We start from the raw sequence: 25,306 nt of genomic DNA, 5'->3' as shown, positions 1-25,306 counted from the left end.
TAATCAGATGGGTGAGGCCATCAAAACAGTGATGAATGGTCACACGATCATTCAAGGGGAGATAAAGGCGGATCTTGGTAACTTAACAAGTGTTCATGGAATCATTGGCGGAAGTCTTGTCGGGGCGATGTATCGTCAAGACTGCCAATAGAGTGGCTGAGTTGCCCCAAACATCGAATAGATTTGGAGTTCAGGGGGTATCGGCCAAACAAGGGCATCACCTCAACGGGTTCGGCATCCAAAATGGGTCAATGAGTATTTGAATAAACCATATGCCGAATCTTCATATAGGGATGAGTATGTTGGGTACTAGAGGCTTTAATCTGAAGAAGGTTGCGCATCGTCAGGCGATTCAAACTCAGGCTTGGAGGCGATCATGACAAAGGGAGACAAGTCAGGGTTACAGCTGCCTGGGGACCTATGCACCCCCCGCTAGAACAATGACTGTCGAGTTACAGCTGCTTGGGGACTTACGCACCCCCCGCTGGGACAAAGACCGTCGACCTCGTAGTCGAGCATCCAAACCAAGTACATGAGGAAGAAACAAATGACTATATCCGCGACCTACATCCCACTCGCCCCTCAAGGTCACGTGCCGATTTCATAAGTGTGATGAGATAGCCCAAAAATCGGCAGGTACTTGATGGGTGATGAATCAAGTGGGTGAGACCAAAATAATGATGGGTGATTACACGATCATTCAAATGGAGATAAAGGCGAATACTAGTATCTCAATCATTGGTGAAAGTCTTGTCAAGGCAACGTATCATCAAGGATGCCAATACAAGGGCCGAGTTGCCTCAAACATCAAATGGACTCAAGAATCCATGGGGTATCAGCTGAGCAAGGGTAACCCAACAAGTTAAACATCCAAAATTGGTTAGTGAATATTTGGATTCGCTCTTATAACGATTTTTCATAGAGGGGCGAGTATAACAGTACAAGAGGGAGAGTACCAAGTTCTCAATCCCCAAGTCTCCAGGTGCCGAGTTCTTAGCCTTCAAATCCTCAGATGCTGAATACTACACTAATTATTTGGCGAGGGCACGATCAGTCACTATCGACCTTGATGGGTCCTTTCAAGTTGACCACGTCGGCGATCATTTAAAATGAAGTCGATAGAGGGTGAGTATCAGTTGCACCAACAAAGGGCGAGTACCAACTCCTCAATTATTATATCCTCAGGGCGAGTATTGTAGGTGCCAAAGGGTGAGCAACAAGTTCATAGATTTTGAGTACACAAGTGATCCATATAACTTTTGGTGAAGTGGGTGGCACATTGTCAGGTGATCAATATGCCTTTAGGCGAGTGAAGAGCTGGGGCCATGACGAAAGTCTTGTTAGGGTAACATATCGCCGATAGAAGGGCCGAGTTGCCCCAAATACCGAATAGACTCGGAGTCCAAGGGGTATCGGCTAAATGAGGGTAACATCTAAACAAGTTCGGCGTCAAAAGTAAGTCAAAATGCCGGGGGGCATAGCCAATTGTCATTCACTTTGGTGAGTCCTAAATTGATTCTTTGAAATTTGGGCGATCTAGTGGGTGATTACTTTGTATGGCGAGGTGGTTGAGCATCTCTTTAAAGGAGGTTACATTGAGGGACTTGTCTTCTTCAAACTTTAGAGGGAGAGTATTATCAATCTCAATAGAGGGCGAACACCAAGCCCTTGGTACCCCAACAAAGGGTGAGTACCACGTCCTCAGCCTTCTGAGCCCTCATTTTTTGAGTATACTTTACTTTCAAGAGGGCGAGTATTATCAACCCCCAGAAGGCAAGTATCAACAGTATCAGTAGAGGGTGAGCATTATGAGCACCAACAAAGGGCGAGTCATGACACTAAGGTTTTGATCTTATCCAATTCCTTTTGCAACAAGACATGTCAAAGGGCGATTCATGATGGCGATGTAATCGCCCCATACGCTGAGCTTTCTAAGATCAAAAAGTAATGGCAACATCGGTCGCCCAACACCATGGTAACGTTTGGTGTACAACCAAGTGCCCATCCATGAGGGTGATTTTGATGAGATAGCCTTTCGGTACCAACGGCCGATTGAAAGTTGTATGGGTTGTCATGCTATTTGGGTTGCAAAATGTCAAGATTACTTGTATGCGATTAAGATGCTGGGGTGTATGTTGTGGCGAGACATAAGGCCTTGAGATTCATGTTGTTGATTCCGTGGGTATATTTTATTGTGTCCTTTGGTATGGCGATTCCATATTGGTTATTAAGTAGGTGATGGGCGATCTTTAAGGGTGAACCAAAATATTGGGGGCACGAGCAATCCCTAGCCGAGTAGTTAAACCAAGACGGTGTGAAAGTGACCGACCGAAGTTAGACGAGTCCAAATGTCGAGGTCACATAAATTGAATGTCTGAATGGAGGTTACATATGCGAACTTGTCTTCTTTAGCAATCAAAGGGCGAGTACAATGAAGCATGGATGAAGAGATTTACTTGGGTAACAACCAAACTCTTTGCTCGGCCATAATGAATCGCCTATGACATTAAATTTTTGGTTTATGATTGATTATAAGTGAGATTGAATTTTGGTTTAAATGGCAATGATTTGATCGGCCAATCATTGATAATTAAAGATATCAATGTCAAGAGATGTGGCCGATTAAAGAGTATTTTGAACGTATAAAAATGACAACACGCATTTCATGACAAACATGGCCGATTAATGCATTGTCAAAATTGACATAATGGTTGGAATATATGATGATCGGCTATACACATAAGCATGGAAAATATGTATTGGCATTTGGCAGAGTGAAAAGAACTAATAGATGTGTTGGCTAAATTGTTAACCAATCAACATTTATAAGGTGGCATATGGACTTCATTGATGGTATAGATTGAATGACATGGGCGAGAAAATGGTTGTGAAAGTGGGAATCATCATTTACTTATCTTCTTGGTCAAAATGCATGAAAGATGTAAACTGATTATACCATATAGTGGACTTATTGGGCCGATTAGAAAGCTACCCATGTTGCTCGCCTCTCCAATTACAAAAGGAAAAATTCAAGTACTAAAGTGGGCCAACACATAACCATACATGGCGATCAATTTGGCCGATCATGGTATTTGTGATGAAAAATTGCATAGATCGGCCACTAAAACTGTGCTGTGACCAAGTAAAATATAGATCGCCGATTTATTGTTCTAAAAATTGGATCGGCTAAAATTATTCGGTCTAAATGACCGATTGCCGATTAAAATATAAATTAAATTTAATCGTTGCTTTCAAGGAACGTTACGAAAATACGTCTCTTCACCTTACTTGACATCCAGCTAGAAAGACGTAGGGGGCATTGTTTACACTGGCCCAAAAAGAGCTCATATGGGCTAATTCGGGTTTTTGAGCCCAAAAGCCATCAATTATCCTTTTATTTTTATCTTAGCTTAATAGTTATCTTTTTTAGTCATTATCTTATTTTTAGTCATTATCTTTGTTATTTAGCTTAGTATTTATCTAAATAAGAGATTGTATCTCATTAGACTAGGTTTTCTATTTAGGGTTTGTCCCCTATAAATAGCTAGCTTTAGGTTTGTATTCTCGACAACTCAAATTATCAATCAAACACAAACTTCAAAGCCCTGCGCTTTTCTATCCCCAACCCCCGCGGTTGGTTAATTTAGGAGTAGGAGTAGTTCAAACAATAATCTCGCCTGGGTTTCTTAACCTCCAGATTAATGTTTTAATTTAAATAAATCAAACCCTGTTCAACTTTTCGAACCGAACCGGTTAAAGCATCGATCCACACAGTACCCATCTATAAATTCAAAGATTCGAGTTTGGAAATATTTCCACGCGAACAGACAGATATTTTATATTATTTAAATTGTTTGACTATAAATTAGACATCATGTTTTTCCTGGAATCAATAGAAATGAAAAGTTAAGGATGTAAAAGTAAAATTAGTATCCATTAAAACATTAAGTTTTTTAACATCTAGTTGATTATGAAAATGTTGTTATTTCAATAATAGTAAAAATATAAGTCTAACATTGTCAAATTAAAATGTAACTACATGGTGTTAATATATATATATATATATATATATATATATATATATACTCCCTCCGTTCTAATAGAGTTGTCCACATTGCTTTTATCACACAGTTTAAGAGAAGCAATTATTGTTAATGGGTTTTGTAAAATATTTCTTACTTTTCTTGTCATACCCTATTTAATATAGGGTCCACTTTCAATTTACTCATTAGTGTATTTTAAATAGGGGTAATATAGAAAAATTGAGTGTAAAAGTTAGTTACTTTTTGAAAGTGAACAATAATTTTGGGACAAAAAAATTTCACAAAGTGGACAACTCTATGGGGACGGAGTATAAAAGAATACAAAAAATAGTGGCTAAAAGATACAATTTTCCAAGAATAATTGGAGAAACGCATTTGAAAAATCCCCCAGACCACTATATATAAGTAGCAAGATATTGGAGAGTAGGCATGCAATAAATTTGGAGAAGTAGAGGAAATTAATGGAAAGCCAGAACCATCTTCCACAACAATCACAGGAAGCCAGAGGCACCACCTTTCTTAGAACTTGTTTTAATGGAGTTAATGTCTTATCTGGTCATATTTCTCTCTCACACTTTTACCATCTCATGCAACAAAACATAAACACATATAAAACAACATTATTTTGTTAGATTCCTCAGTTTATTTTTATCTTTTTGCTAATTGCAGGAGTTGGAATCTTGTCAATCCCATTTGCACTTTCTCAAGGAGGGTGGCTTAGTTTAATTCTTCTATTTATCGTAGCAATTTTGTGTTGGTACACAGGGTTACTACTAAAAAGATGTATGGATGCAGATGATGCAATCAAAAGCTATCCGGACATAGGACAACGAGCTTTCGGATACAAAGGAAGAGCTTTAGTATCCATTTTTATGTATGCCGAGCTATATTTAGTAGCAGTCGAGTTCTTGATTTTAGAAGGTGACAATCTAAACAAGTTGTTTCCGGATATGAGTTTCCGAGTCGGTGGAGTTAAACTTGGAGGCAAACAAGGATTTATTCTGCTAACTGCTCTTGTCATATTGCCAACAACATGGCTGAAGAGTCTAGGCATGTTGGCTTATGTCTCTGCGGGTGGTGTTTTGGCTTCTGTTATTTTGGTTGGTTGTGTTTTGTGGGCTGGTGCTATTGATGGTGTTGGGTTTCATCAAGGAGATGTGCTCATGAACTGGAGCGGCTTGCCTACTGCTACTAGTTTGTTTACCTTCTGTTATTGTGGTCATGCTGTTTTTCCAACTCTCTGCAATTCTATGAAAGATAAAACCCGGTTTTCTAAGGTTTCGCCTATTCGAAATTAGGTGTTTTCAATTTTATTTCTGAAAAATGCTTATAAAACTGTATACTTATAACTATCTAAAAAATAGTGTGTCGTCGTTTTCAGTTTCAACATTTTTGATTTCAGCATTTCCAAATTTTGGCGTTCGCTTGTACTTATATCTATTTTTTTTTATCAAAAAAGTATGTTTTATTTGTTCTATGTTTCAAAAGTTTCTTGTTTTAACATTGTCTAAAAACTCAAAGATTTTATGATATAATTGTTCTTGTAAAATATAGTTTCACTGTTTCCTATTTCAACATTTTACTTTCTGAAAACACTTATAAAACTCCAAAACATAATCTTTATAGTTATTCTTGTAAAAAATATATACTTAGCTGTTTTCAATTCCAAAGTTTTCAGTACAATATAAATTTCTCTTTTCATGTCTCACTGCAGGTCTTACTAGTTTGCTTTGTCACAAGCACCATCACCTATGGATCAATGGCAGTTCTAGGTTACCTAATGTATGGAGAATACTTGAAGTCTCAAGTGACATTGAACCTTCCTATAAGAAAAATTAGTGCAAAAATAGCAATATATACTACTCTAATTAATCCCTTGACCAAGTATGCAGTTGTCACTGCCCCAATTGCTAAAGCTATTGAGGACACATTTCATCTCGACAATAGCCGATCTCTTAGCGTTCTCATAAGAACTTCGATAATGATAAGTACATTAGTTGTCGCGTTGACCATTCCGTTCTTTGGCTATATAATGGCTTTTATAGGTGCTTGCTTGAGTGTTACGGTTTCTCTGTTGTTACCGTGTCTTTGCTACCTGAGGATTAACAAATCTGCTCGGAGTTTAGGGTTCGAGCTTGTGGTGATTGTCGGGATTTTGATTTCTGGCTTTTTTGTTGCTGTTGTAGGTACATACACTTCTCTCAAACAAATAATAACTCACATCTAGATCTAGAAAGCCATTATAATTGTTTTGCATAAACAGATAAAATGTAAAAAGTTTGTTTTGCAATAATATAGAAGAGCATTTGCAGCAACTACTTTTCCTTATTATCATAAATCTTTAAGGGTGCACAACAACCAAATCAAACCGAATAATCAAACCAAAATGTAATTTTCGGTTTTCTGCTTGATTTGATTGAGAGTAAAAAGTTTAAGTTTACTTTTGATGCAAACCGAACCAGAACACAATGAACCCAATTCCATTCAATTCGATTTGCAATATTTAAAAAATTTAAAAGCAATTTGGTTTGATTAATAAAGATTAAAATTTTAATTTGAACCAAATGCATAACCCCGATCATGATAGAGCAATTTGTGTACAATTTCAAATATAGCTAATATAAAACAGAACAAATTGCATACCATCTCAATCTGCATATTTGATTTTTCAAAGAGATAGATGAAAAAAACCCTGGGAAGGTAGTTTATCTTGAAGACTTCACAAGCAGAAATCTAAATAGTATTCTGTTCAAAAAACAGCTAAAGAGAATCGGCAAGCCAAGAACAGAACAGAACAGAACATAATCTATGCAATATGCATATAAAACTAGTTGGTAAATATATGAGTAATAATTACATTGATAGTATCTTCTCATGTTCAGAAAGCAACAACTTTTCCTTTAAATATATCAAAAACATACATGTCACAGTTTACCTTGTAAACTCTATTAGTAAAGCTACAAAAGAATAGCGTGTTCATATAAGAGCTAGAAAATTTCTGCAGTCCAAATACTTTATCAGAATATGATTTTAGGTAACTTGACTGCAATTACATTGCTACTATTTAGTTGGTTGAGAAACGTTTAAAATGCTGCTGAAAAAATTGCTATACTGGAGACATTATAGATAAAATGTTGCAGATTTCAAAGATCTTTTGTTATTGGATTGAGATATCAAATATTCAACTTGTGGCACCTAGCTAAAGCCGGACACTTCAAAATATCCTCCAAATTATCAGTAATTGAAAAGCAGAAAAAACGAGCCTTGGACAGTTATATATTCAAATAATCTATTTAAATGCGTAAATGTGATGATATTAAACGTTTAACTCACCTATAACCTGTCAGCATTCCCCAATCGAGCTTCATGTCTGAATTGATATGATCGCATCCTTCCTTTATCTGAGTTCATCTTGTCCGAGCTTCGGTACTGACTAACTTATAAAGTTATTATGAGTCTCACATATAGGCCAAACACCCAAGAATTGAGACAGCTGAATTGTGTAAACAGTAAACACATACCAGGTATAGATTGATCGACTCCCACATTTACATTATATCTATGCATACTGATGAATAATGTGAAACCCTCATCACATAAGTATCAATGAAGTAGCTAACAAATTACAATTAAGACTTCACAAACTCCAACCACTAACCTTCATAATGCACTAATCTGTGATGGCTGCTCTAATAAGCCCATTTACTCCCTCAAATCACACCCCATGCCCAACCCATCCTCTAACTCTTCTTCCAAAATCCACCTCCCTCAAAGAAATCAAGCAAATCCAAGCCTATACCATCAAAACCCACCTCCAAAATGACCGCCATGTCCTCACCAAACTCCTCAATGCCTGCACTCTTACTCCTACTGCTTCCTCCATGGACCATGCTCACCATCTGTTCGATCAAATTCCCCAACCAGACATTGTCCTCTTCAACACTCTCGCTCGAGGCTATTCCCGATCCGCCACGCCACTCAAAGCCATTTACCTATTTGTGAAAGCCTTAAATGACAATCTTCTTGCTGACAGTTACACATTTCCTTCTTTACTTAAAGCTTGTGCTAATGCTAAGGCCTTTCAAGAGGGTAAACAATTGCATGGTCTAGCCATCAAACTTGGGTTAAATCACAATGTTTATGTGTTTCCTGCACTTATAAATATGTATACTGAGTCTAGTGACGTTGATGGAGCTCGACGTGTGTTTGATAATATACCACAACCTTGTATTGTTTCTTATAATGCTGTCATTATGAGTTATGCTCGGAGTAGTAGGCCTAACGAAGCATTGGCGTTGTTTCGTGATTTGCAAGTAAAAGGACTGAAACCTACTGATGTCACCATGCTTAGTGTTTTATCATCTTGTGCTTTACTGGGAGCATTAAATTTAGGGAAGTGGATGCATGAGTATGTCAAGAAGAATGGTTTTGATAATTATGTCAAAGTCAATACTGCTCTTATAGATATGTATGCCAAGTGTGGGAGCTTGGATGATGCAATTTCTGTCTTTGAGGGCATGAGGGTAAGAGATACACAGTCTTGGTCAGCCATAATCATGGCTTATGCAACTCATGGACAGGGCCATAGAGCTATATCGATGTTCGATAAAATGGGAAAGGCAAGACTAGTGCAACCTGATGAAATAACATTTTTAGGTTTATTGTATGCCTGTAGTCATACTGGGTTAGTAGATGAGGGTTTTGAGTATTTCTATGGTATGAGTAGAACATACGGGATTAATCCCGGTATCAAGCATTACGGGTGTATGGTGGATTTGCTAAGTCGAGCTGGGCGGTTGGATGAAGCTTATAAGTTCATTGATGAAATGCCAATCAAGCCTACACCCATACTATGGCGAACCTTGTTATCTGCCTGTAGTAGCCATGGTAATCTGAAATTAGGGAAACTTGTGCTGGAGCAAATATTTGAACTAGATGACTCTCACGGAGGAGATTATGTGATACTATCTAACATGTATGCAAGAGCTGGGAAATGGGAAGATGTGGATTCCTTGAGGAAATTAATGATTGATAAAGGCGTGGTTAAGATTCCAGGATGTAGCTCCATAGAGGTAAACAATGTGGTGCATGAATTCTTCTCCGGAGAGGGAGTGCAATACAGTTCTTCAAATTTGCATCGTGCGCTTGATGAGTTGGTGAAGGAATTAAAATTGGTTGGTTATGTGCCTGATATTTCTCAAGTTTGTCATGCTGAATTAAATCACCAAGAGAAAGAAATGAGTCTCAGATATCATAGTGAAAAACTAGCCATTACTTTCGGGCTTCTTAACACACCACCAGGGACAACTATCCGTGTGGCAAAGAATCTTCGCGTTTGTGGAGATTGCCATTCTGCTGCAAAATGCATATCATTGATTTCTCATAGGCAAATAATCCTTAGAGATGTCCAACGGTTTCATCACTTCAAAGACGGAAAATGCTCGTGCGGGGATTATTGGTAGTATAAGGGCAGTGAACTAAAATTCCGGCCTCCTTAAAACATTTCTCTAGCACATCATGTGGAAGGATGATATGAAGGGCAAGAGTGGTTCTGTAAATTTTCATAAGGCTCGTGGCTGAGTACATGACTATTAATGCACAGCAGCTGGTATGCATCATTTTTCTTTTTCGTTTATTTTATATTTTGGAGCATCCGAGAATTCGATGATAATTACTCATCATAGGAAGAAATACATACTCGTCTGTAACGAGTGCATAATATTTTTTACAGGTAAAGTTGTAGAGTTACATAAGTATTTCCGAAAACAGATTCGATATGCCGATTCGATAAGTTTCCGGTTGTATCTTTTGATATGGATTTGTTATTTTGTACCAGGACCATCATATATACTTCAATAATGATCTTAATTGTTAACCTAACTCATTTTTAAAACATCAATTTAAGTGTTTATTTTAGGTAGATTTCTCCAAACTTTACTTCTATGAATGTCTCAATCACTTCTCGTTTCCCTTTAAAAAAATTGACAAACTGTGGAAACGCAGAGAATCTTATTTGAGAATATAAATCCAAATTAATTGGATTCATGGTGTGTACATGCTGACTTCCTTATAATGTGAAAGCACACAGCTGAACAGAGCAAATGGTCTGCTCATTAATAAAATATATGTGGTACGTACATTATTGGTTACATATAGCCCGGCTCATGCAATCAAATCGTTTTGACTTGCACGTTCTACTACCGACTTCCCACGGCTACTGCATAATATGAAAATAAATCACCGGAAATAGAGTTCTAGATCCAAATTTATATTTAATCATAGATACAAACCTATAATAAATTTAAAAATTAATAAAAAAAACTGAATTCGAATTAAGAAATTAGGAAGCAGTACCATATGTACATTATTTTATGAAAAAGGTAAATTTGAAATTTTTTTGATTGATATTAATTCCTCGGAAATAATCTATATTAGTACGATCAACTAAAATCATGGTTGTCAAACTCAAACAGGACCGGCCGGTTCGATTGGGTTAACCAGGAAATGGACCAATTTTCAGTTCGGGTAACAATAATAACCTTCTATTTTTAAGAATCGTTGAATACCTGATCTAAATCCGGCTGATTAATCTGTTGAACTCAAGGTATAAACGGTTGAACCCAGTCCGATTAAATTAAAAACTATCTTTAATCATCTAAAAAGCCAATAAGGCTTGGACCCTGGACATTGGAGAGTTGATTACAAACCTCTACCCGGCCCTGAATTAGGGATTGTTTATTTAGTAAACATTAATGATATATTTAATAACTATTATGGATGAACTTTCCATTTCAATAAAATAATATTTGAATGTATTATATAGTATTTTCTATATTTCATAATTACTTGTTAAATTCCGGTTGAACTCGGCTTAAACCATAAACCCTTCGGTTTTAGCCCTTTCCCATCAACGGTTCAAGTACCGGGACGGGTTTAAGATCATTGACTAAAATAAAAAAGCCGGCAAATGGCAATGATAAGGAAATGTTTACACACTTAGACAATGCCATACAAACAAGTAGAAGAAAGGTAAGCATATGCTGTCATAGATACTCCTTCCAATTATAGCCTATAAATACAGCTACAGAAACAGTAATGCATATTCATATAAAATTCTCATTTACCCTACAAACTCAGATTACAAGAAAAAATGAGTTCAATCTTGCTCAAGCTCTCGGTACTCGTCTGCTTATCCGTCCTCTCATCTGCTGCGCAAGATTTTGATTTTTTCTACTTTGTTCTACAGGTAATTTTTTTGATGAATAATATATATATTAGGCCACAAGAAGTGGCAAAGCCAGTTCAAAGTTTTCGCTCAAAAGTGGTACATTCAAGGTGGCTCACTATAGGCTACGACTAAGAAAAAGGCTAAAAAACGCTACTTAATTTAATTGATGACCGTCTTCTTTCCGCTGCATTATTATTATTAATAATATTTGATTGATCGGTTTACACATGCAGTGGCCTGGATCATACTGTGATACAAAGCAAAGTTGCTGCTATCCAACAACAGGCAAACCAGCAGCAGATTTTGGGATTCATGGACTTTGGCCTAATTACAAGGACGGCTCTTACCCTTCCAATTGTGATTCTAGTAACCCCTTCGACCGCACAAAGGTCTATTCTTCTCTTTAAATTTGTCCTTAATATCGTAAAGTTTTCATTTAAATGAAAACGATTAAGCAAATATTTAATTATTGAGCGGAATATAGGAATTCTGAATGTTTTTATACGATTGGCAAAAATAAAAATTAATATTAATAGAAGTTGTATTTGTGTGTAATTTGTTATAAATTTTATATTAATTAATGATATCATTTAAAAATATATATTTTTAAAGTAGGAAATTTCTCATCATACCATATATGTAGTTCCGTTTATGGAGCTAAATATCCTCACATGTTTTGGCCAGTTTAGTGGAGAATCATATAATATAACTTCTAAACCAATGAAAGTATAAAGTTATGCACAAAATCGCCAATTCTAGTATTCTATAGGAGGGGGAAAGAAAATAATTTGAAATTGGTTAAAAAGGGTCAACTTTTTGGTCAATTTTTTTCTCTAATTAGGGGATCTTTCCATGTCACATATGATATAGTAGCCACTAACTTGGGAACAAGAATGTTTTAATATAAATCTTTCCTTATACGTAATAGTTTTCATTTGAAGGAAAATGTTTCCTTACACGTTGTGACAACTATTTTTAAATGACTCATACGTTAACCAATATCTTTAGGCTGAATACATAGTTTGACCCCTGAACTTGTACCCTTTTACCCATCTAACCTCTAAACTTAACGTCTCACCTATCGAACCCCTGAACTTGTTAAATAACCCGATTTGACCCCCGAATTTGATAAATACGTAAACATGTAACCCCTCCGTACACAATTTCTTCTAGAACGTTTCAAGTGACAAGTGGACACGAAGGGTTCAATACTTACATATTTATCAAGTTCAGGGGTTAAATCGGATTATTTAACAATTTCAGAGGTTCGATAGGTGAGACGTTAAATTTAGGGGTTAGATGGGTAAAAGGGTACAAGTACAGGGGTCAAACTATGTATTAAGCCAATATCTTTATGCAATTGTTTGTAAATAATATGTTTGCAAGTATATCCCTCTACTTTAGAGTTATTCTTCTTTCACCCATTATATTTGGTAAATCTTTACATCCTAATTAAGTAATTAGTATCACATAAAACTCAATATTGAAGCATTGTTTTTTTTTTTTGAAATGTATTGAAGCATTGTTCAATTGCCTTCGAATCCACTATTACGTCTTTTTAGATTTCATGGCTGATTTTCAGTTTTTTTTTTTTTTTATGGTATACACAGATTACGGACCTAGCCAGCAGTATGCAAAAGAATTGGCCTACACTAGCTTGCCCGAGCGGGGATGGAATGACGTTCTGGTCACATGAATGGGACAAGCACGGTACATGCTCCGAGTCCATTCTCGATCAACATGGCTACTTCAAGACAACTCTTGACTTAAAGAAGCAAGTAAATCTTCTCCAGGCTCTACAGAGTGCAGGTATTCAACTTTTACTTATCTTCAAATCAATAATTATCAGTATCATATATATAATAACTTGAAGAACCTGTGGAATTAATTAAAGAATTATCAAGGATGAAATAAGTAATTAATTTATGAGACATTTGCAAAGTTATCTAGAAAACAACAATATTTGCAAAATTTAACCCAAAAACTGAATGTTTTTAGTCGTACCTTAAAATTTTAAATATTTACTTTTTTACTCCGCAGTTTCAAACAATTTAAAAAAAAACACTATTTGAAACTCTTTTACAAACCGTTTCAAATACAGTTTACAATAAGTAATTAATTTATTTAATTGGAAAATATAATTGGAAACTGTTTTATAAACCGTTTCAAAGACAAGTTCTTATGGGGTTTCAAATAGTTTCTAAAAACATAATTTGAAATAATGAGGTTTCAAAAGCATTTCTAATGGGGCTTTGTTTCTAAAAAAAACAAAATATTATTATAAATTTTTGAAAAAAAGAGTGAAAAAAATAAATTTTCAAATTCGGCGTATAGTTAACAAATATTTTCAGAAATGGAGTATTTATAACAAATTCCATTAATTTATATATGAATATTTGTTTGTTACACAGGTATACAACCAAATGGAGATACATACAGCTTGAGCAGTATTAAGAGTACAATTCAACAATCAATAGGTTACAATCCATGGATTGAATGCAATACCGATGAATCAGGGAACAGCCAGCTTTATCAAATTTACTTATGTGTAGACACTTCTGCATCAAACCTTATTGAATGTCCGGTGTTTCCACATGGAAAATGTGCCTCAGAAATTGTCTTCCCTTCGTTTTAATTAGCAACAACGCTAATTATATTAATAATCACTTAATTATATCCAATGCTTTCTTTTGTGTTTCAATTGAGTAGCTTGCGAATAGCGATTGGATAAAATCACCACAAATATTTCACTATTAGTCGATATGCTAACTCTTAGTTTGTCAATCTGTGTATTTTTTTGTTTTACTACTGTTCAGATGGAAATAATTTCAAATTCGAATCTCTAAATTTATAAAAGAGTCTCGTGGGATTTTGATGTTTTAACAGGTTCAAATAAGTAAACAGGGTTTGGTTTGAATAACTATACTAATATTTATGAGGATTAATCTCGAAACTATGTGATGCAAGAAAATTTACATTCATAAAAGCATAGTTGCTTCTAACGGTTACATAATATAGAGCCTAGGCTGTATATGCCAGCTCATTTAACAACTCGCACAATAACAGCAACAACAAATCTAACAGTATCACTCAAAGGAAATGAATAATAAAATGTGCCTCAGCTACACCCATTTAATTATAACATATCATATGCAATTTAAATAAGATTAATATGAATTCTCCTAGATTAAGTTCAATCCAAGAGATAGAGATAAAGCCTGAATTGTTTTTTGATAAATTATGTATGTTAATTATGAACAATCCCAACTAGTAAGGGAACAAACCCTAAAATCATACTCTAATAAGGTTCAACGTATTACTTAAATAAAGATAAATAAAAAAGACTAATATAAAAATAATAATTAAATGTGCCGTAGTAAAAAAACCTTATTCTAATAGAGTTCAACCTCTTATTTAAATAAGTGTCACTTTTTTATTGCCCTCTTTCAATACATTTTATATATATATATATATATATATATATATATATATATATATATATATATATATATATATAAAGTTATATTTTTTTATGAATCGAAATATATTAAATACCACCAAAGGTGGCAAAAAATCTCTTACTCAAAACTTTCGCACAAGAAATGGCACATATTAGATGACACATTAGAGGCTACGACTAAGAGAGAATGTTAAAGGGTTACATCCTGAAAAAGAATGAGAAAATGTCACCATATACCCCAAAATCTGAAAAGTTTATGTTAGTGACCCAACATAATATTTTTAGCAAAAATCCCTCTTTTTTAATTTTCCATTTTCAGCTCTACCCCTTTCTTAGGCAAGTTACTTAAATAACCCTGTCTATAGTAGCTGCTTTACAATTGCTATAGTGTACTTCATACACTCAATTTTTCCCCCCACTTTCTCTTCTCCTCTACGTTTTTTCCCTCACTTCCTCCATTACTCCATTTTCTCACTATGTTCTCTTTCCCATTATCTGCGAAAATCACTCAGCACAAACCTCTGTTTTTGTTATTAAATCATTATCAATGGCTCATACACGTTCTTCAAAACCGATTCCTAAAAAAGCTCTGAATATGAAACCGAAGAAAGGGGTTTCTAAGAAGAAGAAGGGTGAATCAAGCAATGTCAATGCTAAAGTTCAACAAGAATCTGTCTCTGGTGAAGGAGTAATCCGACAATCTCCTCCTTCTCTCAAAAAGAGACATGCAACCGAAATTACTAAGCCAAAGAAGAAGCAAAAAGTGATTTCAATCTCTGAACCAAAACGGCGAAGTCCTAAGGTACTGTTCTTGATTTTATTTTCAATTTTTAGGTTTTCGATTTTGTTAATTTTATGATGTTTGTTTATTTACTGATTATATGTTTGTATGTGTGATTCTATTTGATCCTTATTTGTTTCATTTTGTCATTCATTGATTTTCCCCTGATCTGGTTCAATTTAGGTTCTAATACTTAGTTTGTTTTGTTAAATTACTTCATTCTAGGTTTTAATTCTTTGTTATTGTCATTAGGATTGTTTGTGTGTTATTTTAGATTTCAATATGTAGTCCACTTTTAGGTCATATTTTGTTCATTTTTGGTTTTTATGGTGTCTGTAATACCCCAAAATATTAAATTATCTAATTGGACCACGTGTCAAGTTTGGATTTGCTAGAGTGGCAAAAATCGGAAAGTTTTCCGATAAATAAGTTTTAGTAGGTCGGTTTTGGAAAGGATTATATGCGAGAAATTTAATAATATATTTCAATTCTAAAGACAGAATTAGAATTGAAAAAGAAAAATATTAAGAAAGTAGCAAAATAAAGTACAGGGACTAAAATGGTAATTTAACCATATAGAACCCGAAGGAATATTATTTCGCCAAGGTCCGCGAAATGTTTTATAGTATATGTGGTAAAAGTTTTGGGTCAATCGGAGACCTTTTAAAATTTGGACGCGGATGCGTTTTGGGCTAAATTGTCACTTTTGAGAAGTTTAAGGGCTAAAGTGTAAATTAGCCAATTAAGTCTCGAGAATAGTAATTAAAAGATTATTGACGGAAAATAATAATTTTGAGTTAGCATTATTTATATGAATATAAATAATACGAAAGTAATCGAGTTAAAAGAATAATTTAACTATTTGGTTAAATTAGAAAGTTAAAACAGAAATGGTTTAAGTTAAAGAAATGAAGGACCAAAATGGAAAATTAGCCAAGATATATGATAACCTTCCTTAAGAGAAAGGGAATGAAATGATGCGCAGAGGAATTGGGAAACTAACAGAAGCTTTCGACGATCGATTACGATCCGTCGCCGTTTCGCCGTTTCTCGTCCAAATCGCGAGTTCTTTATATCGATTCGTTCAGAATTCGATTCCCTATCATCTATAAGCTTCAAATCGAGGTAAGCTTGACGTTTTGGTTTAGGGTTTCGAGCGGTTTTACCGTTTTAATGATTTTGAGTTTGAATTCGACGTTTTAAGCTTGAATCTTGAGTTTTTGATGTTATTAAGCGTTACGGATCGATTTAGCATGTCGTAGCACGTCGGAAATGGCCCGGGAATGAACCCCGGGGCTGCACGAACGTGCAGCAGACTGCACGTTCGTGCAGCACAGCAACTGCACGATCGTGCAGCGTACTGCACGAACGTGCAGTACGAACGTGCAGTACACTGCTGCACGAGCGTGCAGTCCCTCGTTAGCGGGAATTGACGATTTTGGCTTCCAGAGCCCTGACGCGACGCAGAAACTCGATTTCAAACAATTTCAAGTCGTGTAATCAATCGTGATTCGATTGAATATCAAAACGTAAACTAGGACGTTTAAAAGAGAAGTGTGATTAAGAGATTATCAAAGTTAAGAATCGTATTTGAAATATGATTATGTTAACCTAAGTTTATAACTTAGGGTTTTGATACTAAGTCAACGTTTATGGATTAAACGTATAGGTAACTCGATTAAGTAACTGACGTACCGACAAGCTATCAAGCCAGTTAGCGGGAGTGGATACGTGATTGGACAACGCATGGAGCTTACGCTTGCGGGACTATACTAATGCAGTTTTGGATGGCGGTCCCTGTGAGTGGCAAATTTACTTTCGTGTATTTTATTTTGCATAGATATACATATACTGTTTATACGCATCGCATGTTATATAAATGACTGAAAGGTTATATGCTTTCTTAATTTCTATATACGAGAACTAGTATGCGATCCGAAGAAACTAGCTACCTATTGGGTGTCAATAGGCTGTGTGATCACCAGTATCGAGTCAGTCAAGTATGTTTGCATTGAGAAATGACTTGACACAGCTGGGAGCTGTTGATGAATATGAAATTTACGATTGGGTATATGATTTCGATACGAGAGTGAACTCGGCTACGGTGTAGCCTGGAAGTCCCCGTATCTAGTGGCTGGGCCACCAGCGAGTTGGACTCGCAAATGATATTTACGATTGAGTTGAATGATATATGATTATTCGAGAGATGTGTCGTATGCTAGGATATTAGTTTCGTACGGATCAAATACATGTTTATATGTTTTATAATATTGTTTTCTTAAGATGCGATGTTATATTTTTACATTAATACTGTTAGTAACTTGCAAGCTCACTCAGTATTTTCCAAAATACTGACCCCCTCACAGTGTTTCCTTTCAGGTGACCGGAGTCGGATCAGACAGACCATCTCCTTTGTGTCGGCAGCCTTTTTGGCTTACACAAAGCGCGAGTTTTTATAGAGCTGCAGTAGTCAGTAGGTGTCAGTATAAGGTGTATGATTCAATTTCAAACGGTATTTGAAAAGTAAACTCTGATATAATTTTATAAGTAAGTTGTTTATAAAGATGGCGTTTTATCCGTTTGAATTTTGTACCAATTGCCTTGAGAGGAGTTGGTTATGTTTGTGATCAGAAACAGGGCGGTGCTGGATATGAGATATCGCTCGGTAAGACCCTGATTTTTAAGAATTTGTTCGCGAATGTTTTCAGAAAAGAAATACGATGTTTTAATAATCGAATTATATTATTTAAAGAAGATTTCTGATAATGTATTATATATAGTAATATGTTTTAATCGCGAAAAATTTATAACGGTTTTAGGCTTGCTACGGGTTTCGGAGCAACCACTCCCATTCCCTAGCGCCGGTCTCGGCTCAATAATTTGGGTCGTGACAATTGTGGTATCAGAGCAGTTGGTCCAGTTACCTCTGCTAATATGAGTTTTGTCAGTTAAGTGACTTAGGAACTACTGCAGCTATAGAGTTGAGTTCTGTCTGATCCAAGTGGTTTGCATTGTCGTTGTGTGATAAGTATGATTTATTGGTATGTAAAGTGCTTGTTTGTTTGTTGTGACATACGTATATGAGATACACGTGTATATTTTGTTTTCGATAGGATATGCATATGCGACATGCATATCCAGATGGAATCTCGGGGAGATGCAATGCCCCCTATGACTAGAATATAGTCGATGTTACTATGACTCGATAGTAACACGTATGTGGTTGGCATTGAATAACGCCAATATGCTGTTGAATTCGATTGATCGAAGTGTCAAAAAGGAGAATGAAGAAGAAATGCAAAGTTACAAAAGTTGAAGAACTTTCCAGATACATAATTTTAAGGTCTAGAGAGCTTACAAAACTTAAACTTTATAACTTTCTAAAGTTGTTTTGTTTAAACGATTTTGAAAGCATAATTGTGCCTAGACCCGTGATAGTCATTGTATATAAATGCCACGACATTGATAGAAGTGCATCACTACATACATTGCTAATGAAAAGAACAATAAATGAATACATGCATTAATAGTACATGCATCATATGCATTATGCTCAGACGAAAAGGTGAGCTGTGGCAACTCTTTGGGGATGAGAGATGTCATCACCCTAGTGCACAATTTTGCTAAGATTTGAATGAAATTTTGATTTAAATTTCGAAACGAGATGTTTTATGTGAAAGAGTTTTTAAAAAGAGTTTTGTTTTTATGTAAGTATACCTAGACCAGAACTCTGTGACGAAAGTGAAGTGCTCGCGAGAAAGCTACAATCGAGGCCACGAAGCGAATGAATACGTATAGTTGCGAGAACATAGGAGTTATGCTTCTAGGATACGAACTTAGTTTCGAGTTAACGAGCTAGAATATAGCAAAAAATCGCAGATGTATTGGAAAGTGATGCGTACCAGATTAGTGGTAAGCTAGAAAGTAAGTATCTCTTTGACAGGTCGTCAAAGATATTAAACTACGATGTAAGGGAAGAAGTATATAAGAAGGATGAAGTCTATATACGAGAAGCGAATGGTAAAATGTATGTGAGTAGCAAAATGTAACTAATTGAACGATGAACTGGGATGTTCCTATCTTTAAACGAAGTGACTAGAGAATCATGCTACCACACCATAGAAGTAAGAAAGAGGATAGTCGAGCATAGAAATAGACTCACAGTTTGCACCTTGAAGATAGAAGATTATCCTTATGAAAGGATAATATGAATATTGCGTAATATTAGAAAGTCGTTAGGTTTAATAAGATCGTGACAACTCTTTAGTGAACCGTTGGATCAAGTTGTCACTGGAACACGATGTCCCTAAGACGGTGACCTAAGTGTTAACCATTGCGATCGGCAAACCGAGAACATGAAGTAGATTTCATAAGAGTATCGATAATGGATATATGTCGATAAAGTGACGGGCCAAGTAGACGAGTGATAAGAATATGAAGTACGGAACATGGAATGGGATCAATTAAGTATAGCTAACATCAAGTCCGCATAGAATGTAGTGATTTGAGAAGCATGATAAGAAAGATCAAGAGGTAAACGACAAGAGTTGCAATAAGTGAATTAGGAGTTGGAACTTCCACCATAAAGTTACGATTATAAAGTGGATGAAAAGATTAGGACAAGTATAAGTGTGAACGATGTGCGCGAAGCACGGGATCTTAAGTTTTAAGTTCGACTAATAAGGAGTAGAGTGCATGGTGCGATTGATATGAAAGGTTAATAGTAACCCTAATGAGAAGATGTGGATATAATATATGAACGGTTAAGAGATGATATGAGACATCGAACGTGTCAGATATACGATTAAAGTTTAGTATGTTGAAATAAGTGATAGAATGTAAAGCAGAGACTCAATATTGGAATTGAGTCATACGAAAGAAAGTAATATCAGATGAATCGAACAAGAAATTAAGATGTGAAAGTAAGGTATGTTAAAGGTATAAGATATACATTCGACGAGAATTAAGAAGGGATTAAGGATATTAAGAAATCATTCAAGATGATAAGCATTAAGAAAGTGTGAATAGCTTGCGTATGTCGCAAGGAACTCTATAAGAGAGACTGAGGTAAGGAAAAGAGGAGTTACATGGGGAACAGTCAAGGAGATTAGAGAGATGGAACTCTGTGTAGTCGTGAACACATAGGAACAAAGAAAGAAGGATAAAGATGACAGAGACATAGGATCGGCTTCACTGACAGTCAAGGTGTCAGTAAAAGTACAATAAGACGCAAGTAATCAAGAACGTACCATGTCGAGGAATTCAGACGAAATAGGCTACGATCACCACTCATGCTCGAGATTGTGAATGTTAAAATAAGAAGTACATGATGTACAGGATGCAATGAAGAAAAATGCAAGAAATGTAACAAAAAAATGATCGAGACTCATGATAAGAGCGTGAATACGGAACACAAGAAAGGTACCATAGGGCTATAGCATTACGACTATTAATCCTATTGGTTGATTAGGAATAAGAAGTCAAGGAAGAGACATGAAGGAATATACCTACGTTATAGGTAGAAGAGTGAAGTAACGAGTGAAAATAACAAGACTATAGATAATAAGGAATAAACCTCACACCACGCTATGGAAAAGAGAAATAGTTTGGAAATTAAGAGTCAAACTAAGATACGATATTAGAAAAGAAGAATGGAATAGAATAGTGAATCGTAAAGATGAATGCTAAAAGCATCCTTAAAGGTCGTAAGACGATCAATGTTAAGAAGACGACGAAAGAAGGAAGAACATAGGTAAATGAAATGAAAAAGTAAATAAGAAGTTAAGGATAAATATAACCTAAGGGCTAATACTAAGGTCAACATTTAAGTTTCAAAAGATGGACTACCATGAAGCGGATAGTGACATACTCACTAAAAGAAGGAAGGATCAACTAATTGAAAGATTAGTGAGAGATATACGCGATAAGTGACGAAGGTAATAGTGACGACACTGTTAAAGGCAATACATGACAACAAAAGTTGAAAGAATCAAGGATCCTCACTGGAAATAAGTAAACAAGGTACATCGAATAAATCGGGAGTAAAACTCCAACGCGGCAACAATTTTTGTCCCTCTAGTACGAAATGTGGTATAAAGAAACATAAGGTGAGACTAACAATAACAATGATCGTAAAGGGGAGTAAAGGATAGGATAACAAAGACAGTTATCCAAGATTATAAAGGATGAAAGATGAAACAGATTGATGTGAAGTAAGAGGAGATAGGAAGCTTCAAAGAATAGTACGTCATGCTTAAGAAAAGGAAATAGACCAATGGATATACAAACGAATATAGAGGTATACGAGATATTAAGACGCAAGAAGAAGGTTAAGTAAGCCCTACAAGAAAAGTGAAGACCTCATAAGGATACGTCCTGAGGATTTACCTCATGGATAACCATGATAAGTGACGTTAGCGAAAGAATCTTCCTACGAGAAATGAAGTATGAGACAAAAGAGGATAACAGATAGTGGAATAAGCTTTTAGCACGACAACAAATAACAATCAGACGACGGCAACAAAGACTACGTAAGTAGTGAAGCACGAGTTGTTTGAGTGTCCACATCACTCAACAAGGAACGATGATAGGATTAAATATGTTGGACAAAAAGAAAAGGATCGAGAATGAAAATGCATGTGGGTACGACTAACATAGTTATAAAAAGAAGACTTGGAGATCAAGATCAAGTCGTAACCACGATCAAACAAAGCAAAAGAATCTAAGAGTACGAACTAATAGATCATCCAATCGAATACGAATGATCAAGCTTAAGAGTGAAGATTATCGTTAGTAATAATCAGACATTATTAGAACAAACAAGTATTGAATATCAGTATTAAACAGAAAATTCAATTACAAGGATAAAAGTTCATAGTATTGAATGTCAAACAAAGGACAAACATAAGAATTGTGTTATAGAATTAAGAGAAGCAATCAAAGGTAAGAAGTCATAGTACATAAGAAAATGGCTAAAAACACTATGAAAGACGGGGACGATATGAATGGTCGTCAATGACGGTAAACATTAGTCTACAAGGAGTACAGAAATGGAGTGATGAATGAAGTTTAAAAGGTTAAGGGTTTAAGTTAAGTCAAGGAGTTATATGAAAATTCGAGGACGAATTTTTATAAGGGGGGAAGAATGTAATACCCCAAAATATTAAATTATCTAATTGGACCACGTGTCAAGTTTGGATTTGCTAGAGTGGCAAAAATCGGAAAGTTTTCCGATAAATAAGTTTTAATAGGTCGGTTTTGGAAAGGATTATATGCGAGAAATTTAATAATATATTTCAATTCTAAAGACAGAATTAGAATTGGAAAAGAAAAATATTAAGAAAGTCGCAAAATAAAGTACAGGGACTAAAATGGTAATTTAACCATATAGAACCCGAAGGAATATTATTTTGCCAAGGTCCGCGAAATGTTTTATAGTATATGTGGTAAAAGTTTTGGGTCAATCGGAGACCTTTTAAAATTTGGACGCGGATGCGTTTTGGGCTAAATTGTCACTTTTGAGAAGTTTAAGGGCTAAAGTGTAAATTAGCCAATTAAGTCTCGAGAATAGTAATTAAAAGATTATTGACGGAAAATAATAATTTTGAGTTAGCATTATTTATATGAATATAAATAATACGAAAGTAATCGAGTTAAAAGAATAATTTAACTATTTGGTTAAATTAGAAAGTTAAAAGAGAAATGGTTTAAGTTAAAAAAATGAAGGACCAAAATGGACAATTAGCCAAGATATATGTTAACCTTCCTTAAGAGAAAGGGAATGAAATGATGCGCAGAGGAATTGGGAAAGTAACAGAAGCTTTCGACGATCGATTACGATCCGTCGCCGTTTCGCCGTTTCTCGTCCAAATCGCGAGTTCTTTATATCGATTCGTTCAGAATTCGATTCGCTATCATCTTTAAGCTTCAAATCGAGGTAAGCTTGACGTTTTGGTTTAGGGTTTCGAGCGGTTTTACCGTTTTAATGATTTTGAGTTTGAATTCGACGTTTTAAGCTTGAATCTTGAGTTTTTAATGTTATTAAGCGTTACGGATCGATTTAGCATGTCGTAGCACGTCGGAAATGGCCCGGGGAATGAACCCCGGGGCTGCACATCGTGCAGCTAAAGGCTGCACGAACGTGCAGCAGACTGCACGTTCGTGCAGACTGCTGCACGAACGTGTAGCTAGTGCTACACGATCGTGCAGCACAGCAACTGCACGATCGTGCAGCGTACTGCACGTTCACTGCTGCACGAACGTGCAGTCCCTCGTTAGCGGGAATTGACGATTTTGGCTTCCAGAGCCCTGACGCGACGCAGAAACTCGATTTCAAACAATTTCAAGTCGTGTAATCAATCGTGATTCGATTGAATATCAAAACGTAAACTAGGACGTTTAAAAGAGAAGTGTGATTAAGAGATTATCAAAGTTAAGAATCGTATTTGAAATACGATTATGTTAACCTAAGTTTATAACTTAGGGTTTTGATACTAAGTCAACGTTTATGGATTAAACGTATAGGTAACTCGATTAAGTAACTGACGTACCGACAAGCTATCAAGCCAGTTAGCGGTAGTGGATACGTGATTGGACAACGCATGGAGCTTACGCTTGCGGGACTATAATAATGCAGTTTTGGATGACGGTCACTGTGAGTGGCAAATTTACTTTCGTGTATTATATATATAAAGTTATTTTGCATAGATATACATATACTGTTTATACGCATCGCATGTTATATAAATGACTGAAAGGTTATATGCTTTCTTAATTTCTATATACGAGAACTAGTATGCGATCCGAAGAAACTAGCTACCTATTGGGTGTCAATAGGCTGTGTGATCACCAGTATCGAGTCAGTCAAGTATGTTTCCATTGAGAAATGACTTGACACAGCTGGGAGCTGTTGATGAATATGAAATTTACGATTGGGTATATGATTTCGATACGAGAGTGAACTCGGCTACGGTGTAGCCTGGAAGTCCCCGTATCTAGTGGCTGGGCCACCAGCGAGTTGGACTCGCAAATGATATTTACGATTGAGTTGAATGATATATGATTATTCGAGAGATGTGTCGTATGCTAGGATATTAGTTTCGTACGGATCAAATACATGTTTATATGTTTTATAATATTGTTTTCTTAAGATGCGATGTTATATTTTTACATTAATACTGTTAGTAACTTGCAAGCTCACTCAGTATTTTCCAAAATACTGACCCCCTCACAGTGTTTCCTTTCAGGTGACCGGAGTCGGATCAGACAGACCATCTCCTTTGTGTCGGCAGCCTTTTTGGCTTACACAAAGCGCGAGTTTTTATAGAGCTACAGTAGTCAGTAGGTGTCAGTATAAGGTGTATGATTCAATTTCAAACGGTATTTGAAAAGTAAACTCTGATATAATTTTATAAGTAAGTTGTTTATAAAGATGGCGTTTTATCCGTTTGAATTTTGTACCAATTGCCTTGAGAGGAGTTGGTTATGTTTGTGATCAGAAACAGGGCGGTGCTGGATATGAGATATCGCTCGGTAAGACCCTGATTTTTAAGAATTTGTTCGCGAATGTTTTCAGAAAAGAAATACGATGTTTTAATAATCGAATTATATTATTTAAAGAAGATTTCTGATAATGTATTATATATAGTAATATGTTTTAATCGCGAAAAATTTATAACGGTTTTAGGCTTGCTACGGGTTTCGGAGCAACCACTCCCATTCCCTAGCGCCGGTCTCGGCTCAATAATTTGGGTCGTGACAGTGTCTGACAGTTTTATTATTTATTTTTATAGCTG

At 35.7% G+C, this 25,306-nt stretch overlaps 3 protein-coding genes across 3 annotated transcripts; all 3 read left to right on the top strand.

Annotated features, from left to right (window-relative positions):
- Window positions 1-4,435: 4,435 nt before the first annotated feature.
- LOC126686937 (amino acid transporter AVT1I-like) lies at window positions 4,436-6,358 on the top strand. The gene is made up of 3 exons (XM_050381242.2): window positions 4,436-4,598; window positions 4,713-5,320; window positions 5,758-6,358. Exons 1-3 carry the CDS (start codon window positions 4,505-4,507, stop codon window positions 6,268-6,270), a joined length of 1,215 nt encoding a protein of 404 aa, XP_050237199.1. The 5' UTR covers window positions 4,436-4,504; the 3' UTR covers window positions 6,271-6,358.
- Window positions 6,359-7,278: 920 nt separating this feature from the next.
- LOC126686936 (pentatricopeptide repeat-containing protein At2g02980, chloroplastic) lies at window positions 7,279-9,905 on the top strand. The gene has a single exon (XM_050381241.2). It carries the CDS (start codon window positions 7,724-7,726, stop codon window positions 9,503-9,505), a length of 1,782 nt encoding a protein of 593 aa, XP_050237198.1. The 5' UTR covers window positions 7,279-7,723; the 3' UTR covers window positions 9,506-9,905.
- A 1,206-nt stretch (window positions 9,906-11,111) lies between these two features.
- LOC126686938 (ribonuclease 1) lies at window positions 11,112-13,952 on the top strand. The gene is made up of 4 exons (XM_050381243.2): window positions 11,112-11,289; window positions 11,505-11,660; window positions 12,882-13,080; window positions 13,683-13,952. Exons 1-4 carry the CDS (start codon window positions 11,194-11,196, stop codon window positions 13,904-13,906), a joined length of 675 nt encoding a protein of 224 aa, XP_050237200.1. The 5' UTR covers window positions 11,112-11,193; the 3' UTR covers window positions 13,907-13,952.
- Window positions 13,953-25,306: the final 11,354 nt, after the last annotated feature.

The sequence above is a fragment of the Mercurialis annua genome, linkage group LG6 (genome assembly GCF_937616625.2).
Source record: "Mercurialis annua linkage group LG6, ddMerAnnu1.2, whole genome shotgun sequence".
NCBI classification, from domain to species: domain Eukaryota; kingdom Viridiplantae; phylum Streptophyta; class Magnoliopsida; order Malpighiales; family Euphorbiaceae; genus Mercurialis; species Mercurialis annua.
This window is presented reverse-complemented; position numbering and strand designations above follow the sequence as displayed.

Bases quoted from the DNA above. Each gene is read 5' to 3' on its own strand.
- LOC126686937 (XM_050381242.2), top strand. From the start codon at position 4,505: ATGGAAAGCCAGAACCATCTTCCACAACAATCACAGGAAGCCAGAGGC. The intron at 4,599-4,712 runs GTCATATTTCTC...TGCTAATTGCAG, and splicing joins TGGAGTTAATGTCTTATCTG to GAGTTGGAATCTTGTCAATC. The intron at 5,321-5,757 runs GTTTCGCCTATT...GTCTCACTGCAG, and splicing joins ATAAAACCCGGTTTTCTAAG to GTCTTACTAGTTTGCTTTGT.
- LOC126686936 (XM_050381241.2), top strand. From the start codon at position 7,724: ATGGCTGCTCTAATAAGCCCATTTACTCCCTCAAATCACACCCCATGC.
- LOC126686938 (XM_050381243.2), top strand. From the start codon at position 11,194: ATGAGTTCAATCTTGCTCAAGCTCTCGGTACTCGTCTGCTTATCCGTC. The intron at 11,290-11,504 runs GTAATTTTTTTG...TTACACATGCAG, and splicing joins TTTTCTACTTTGTTCTACAG to TGGCCTGGATCATACTGTGA. The intron at 11,661-12,881 runs GTCTATTCTTCT...TGGTATACACAG, and splicing joins ACCCCTTCGACCGCACAAAG to ATTACGGACCTAGCCAGCAG.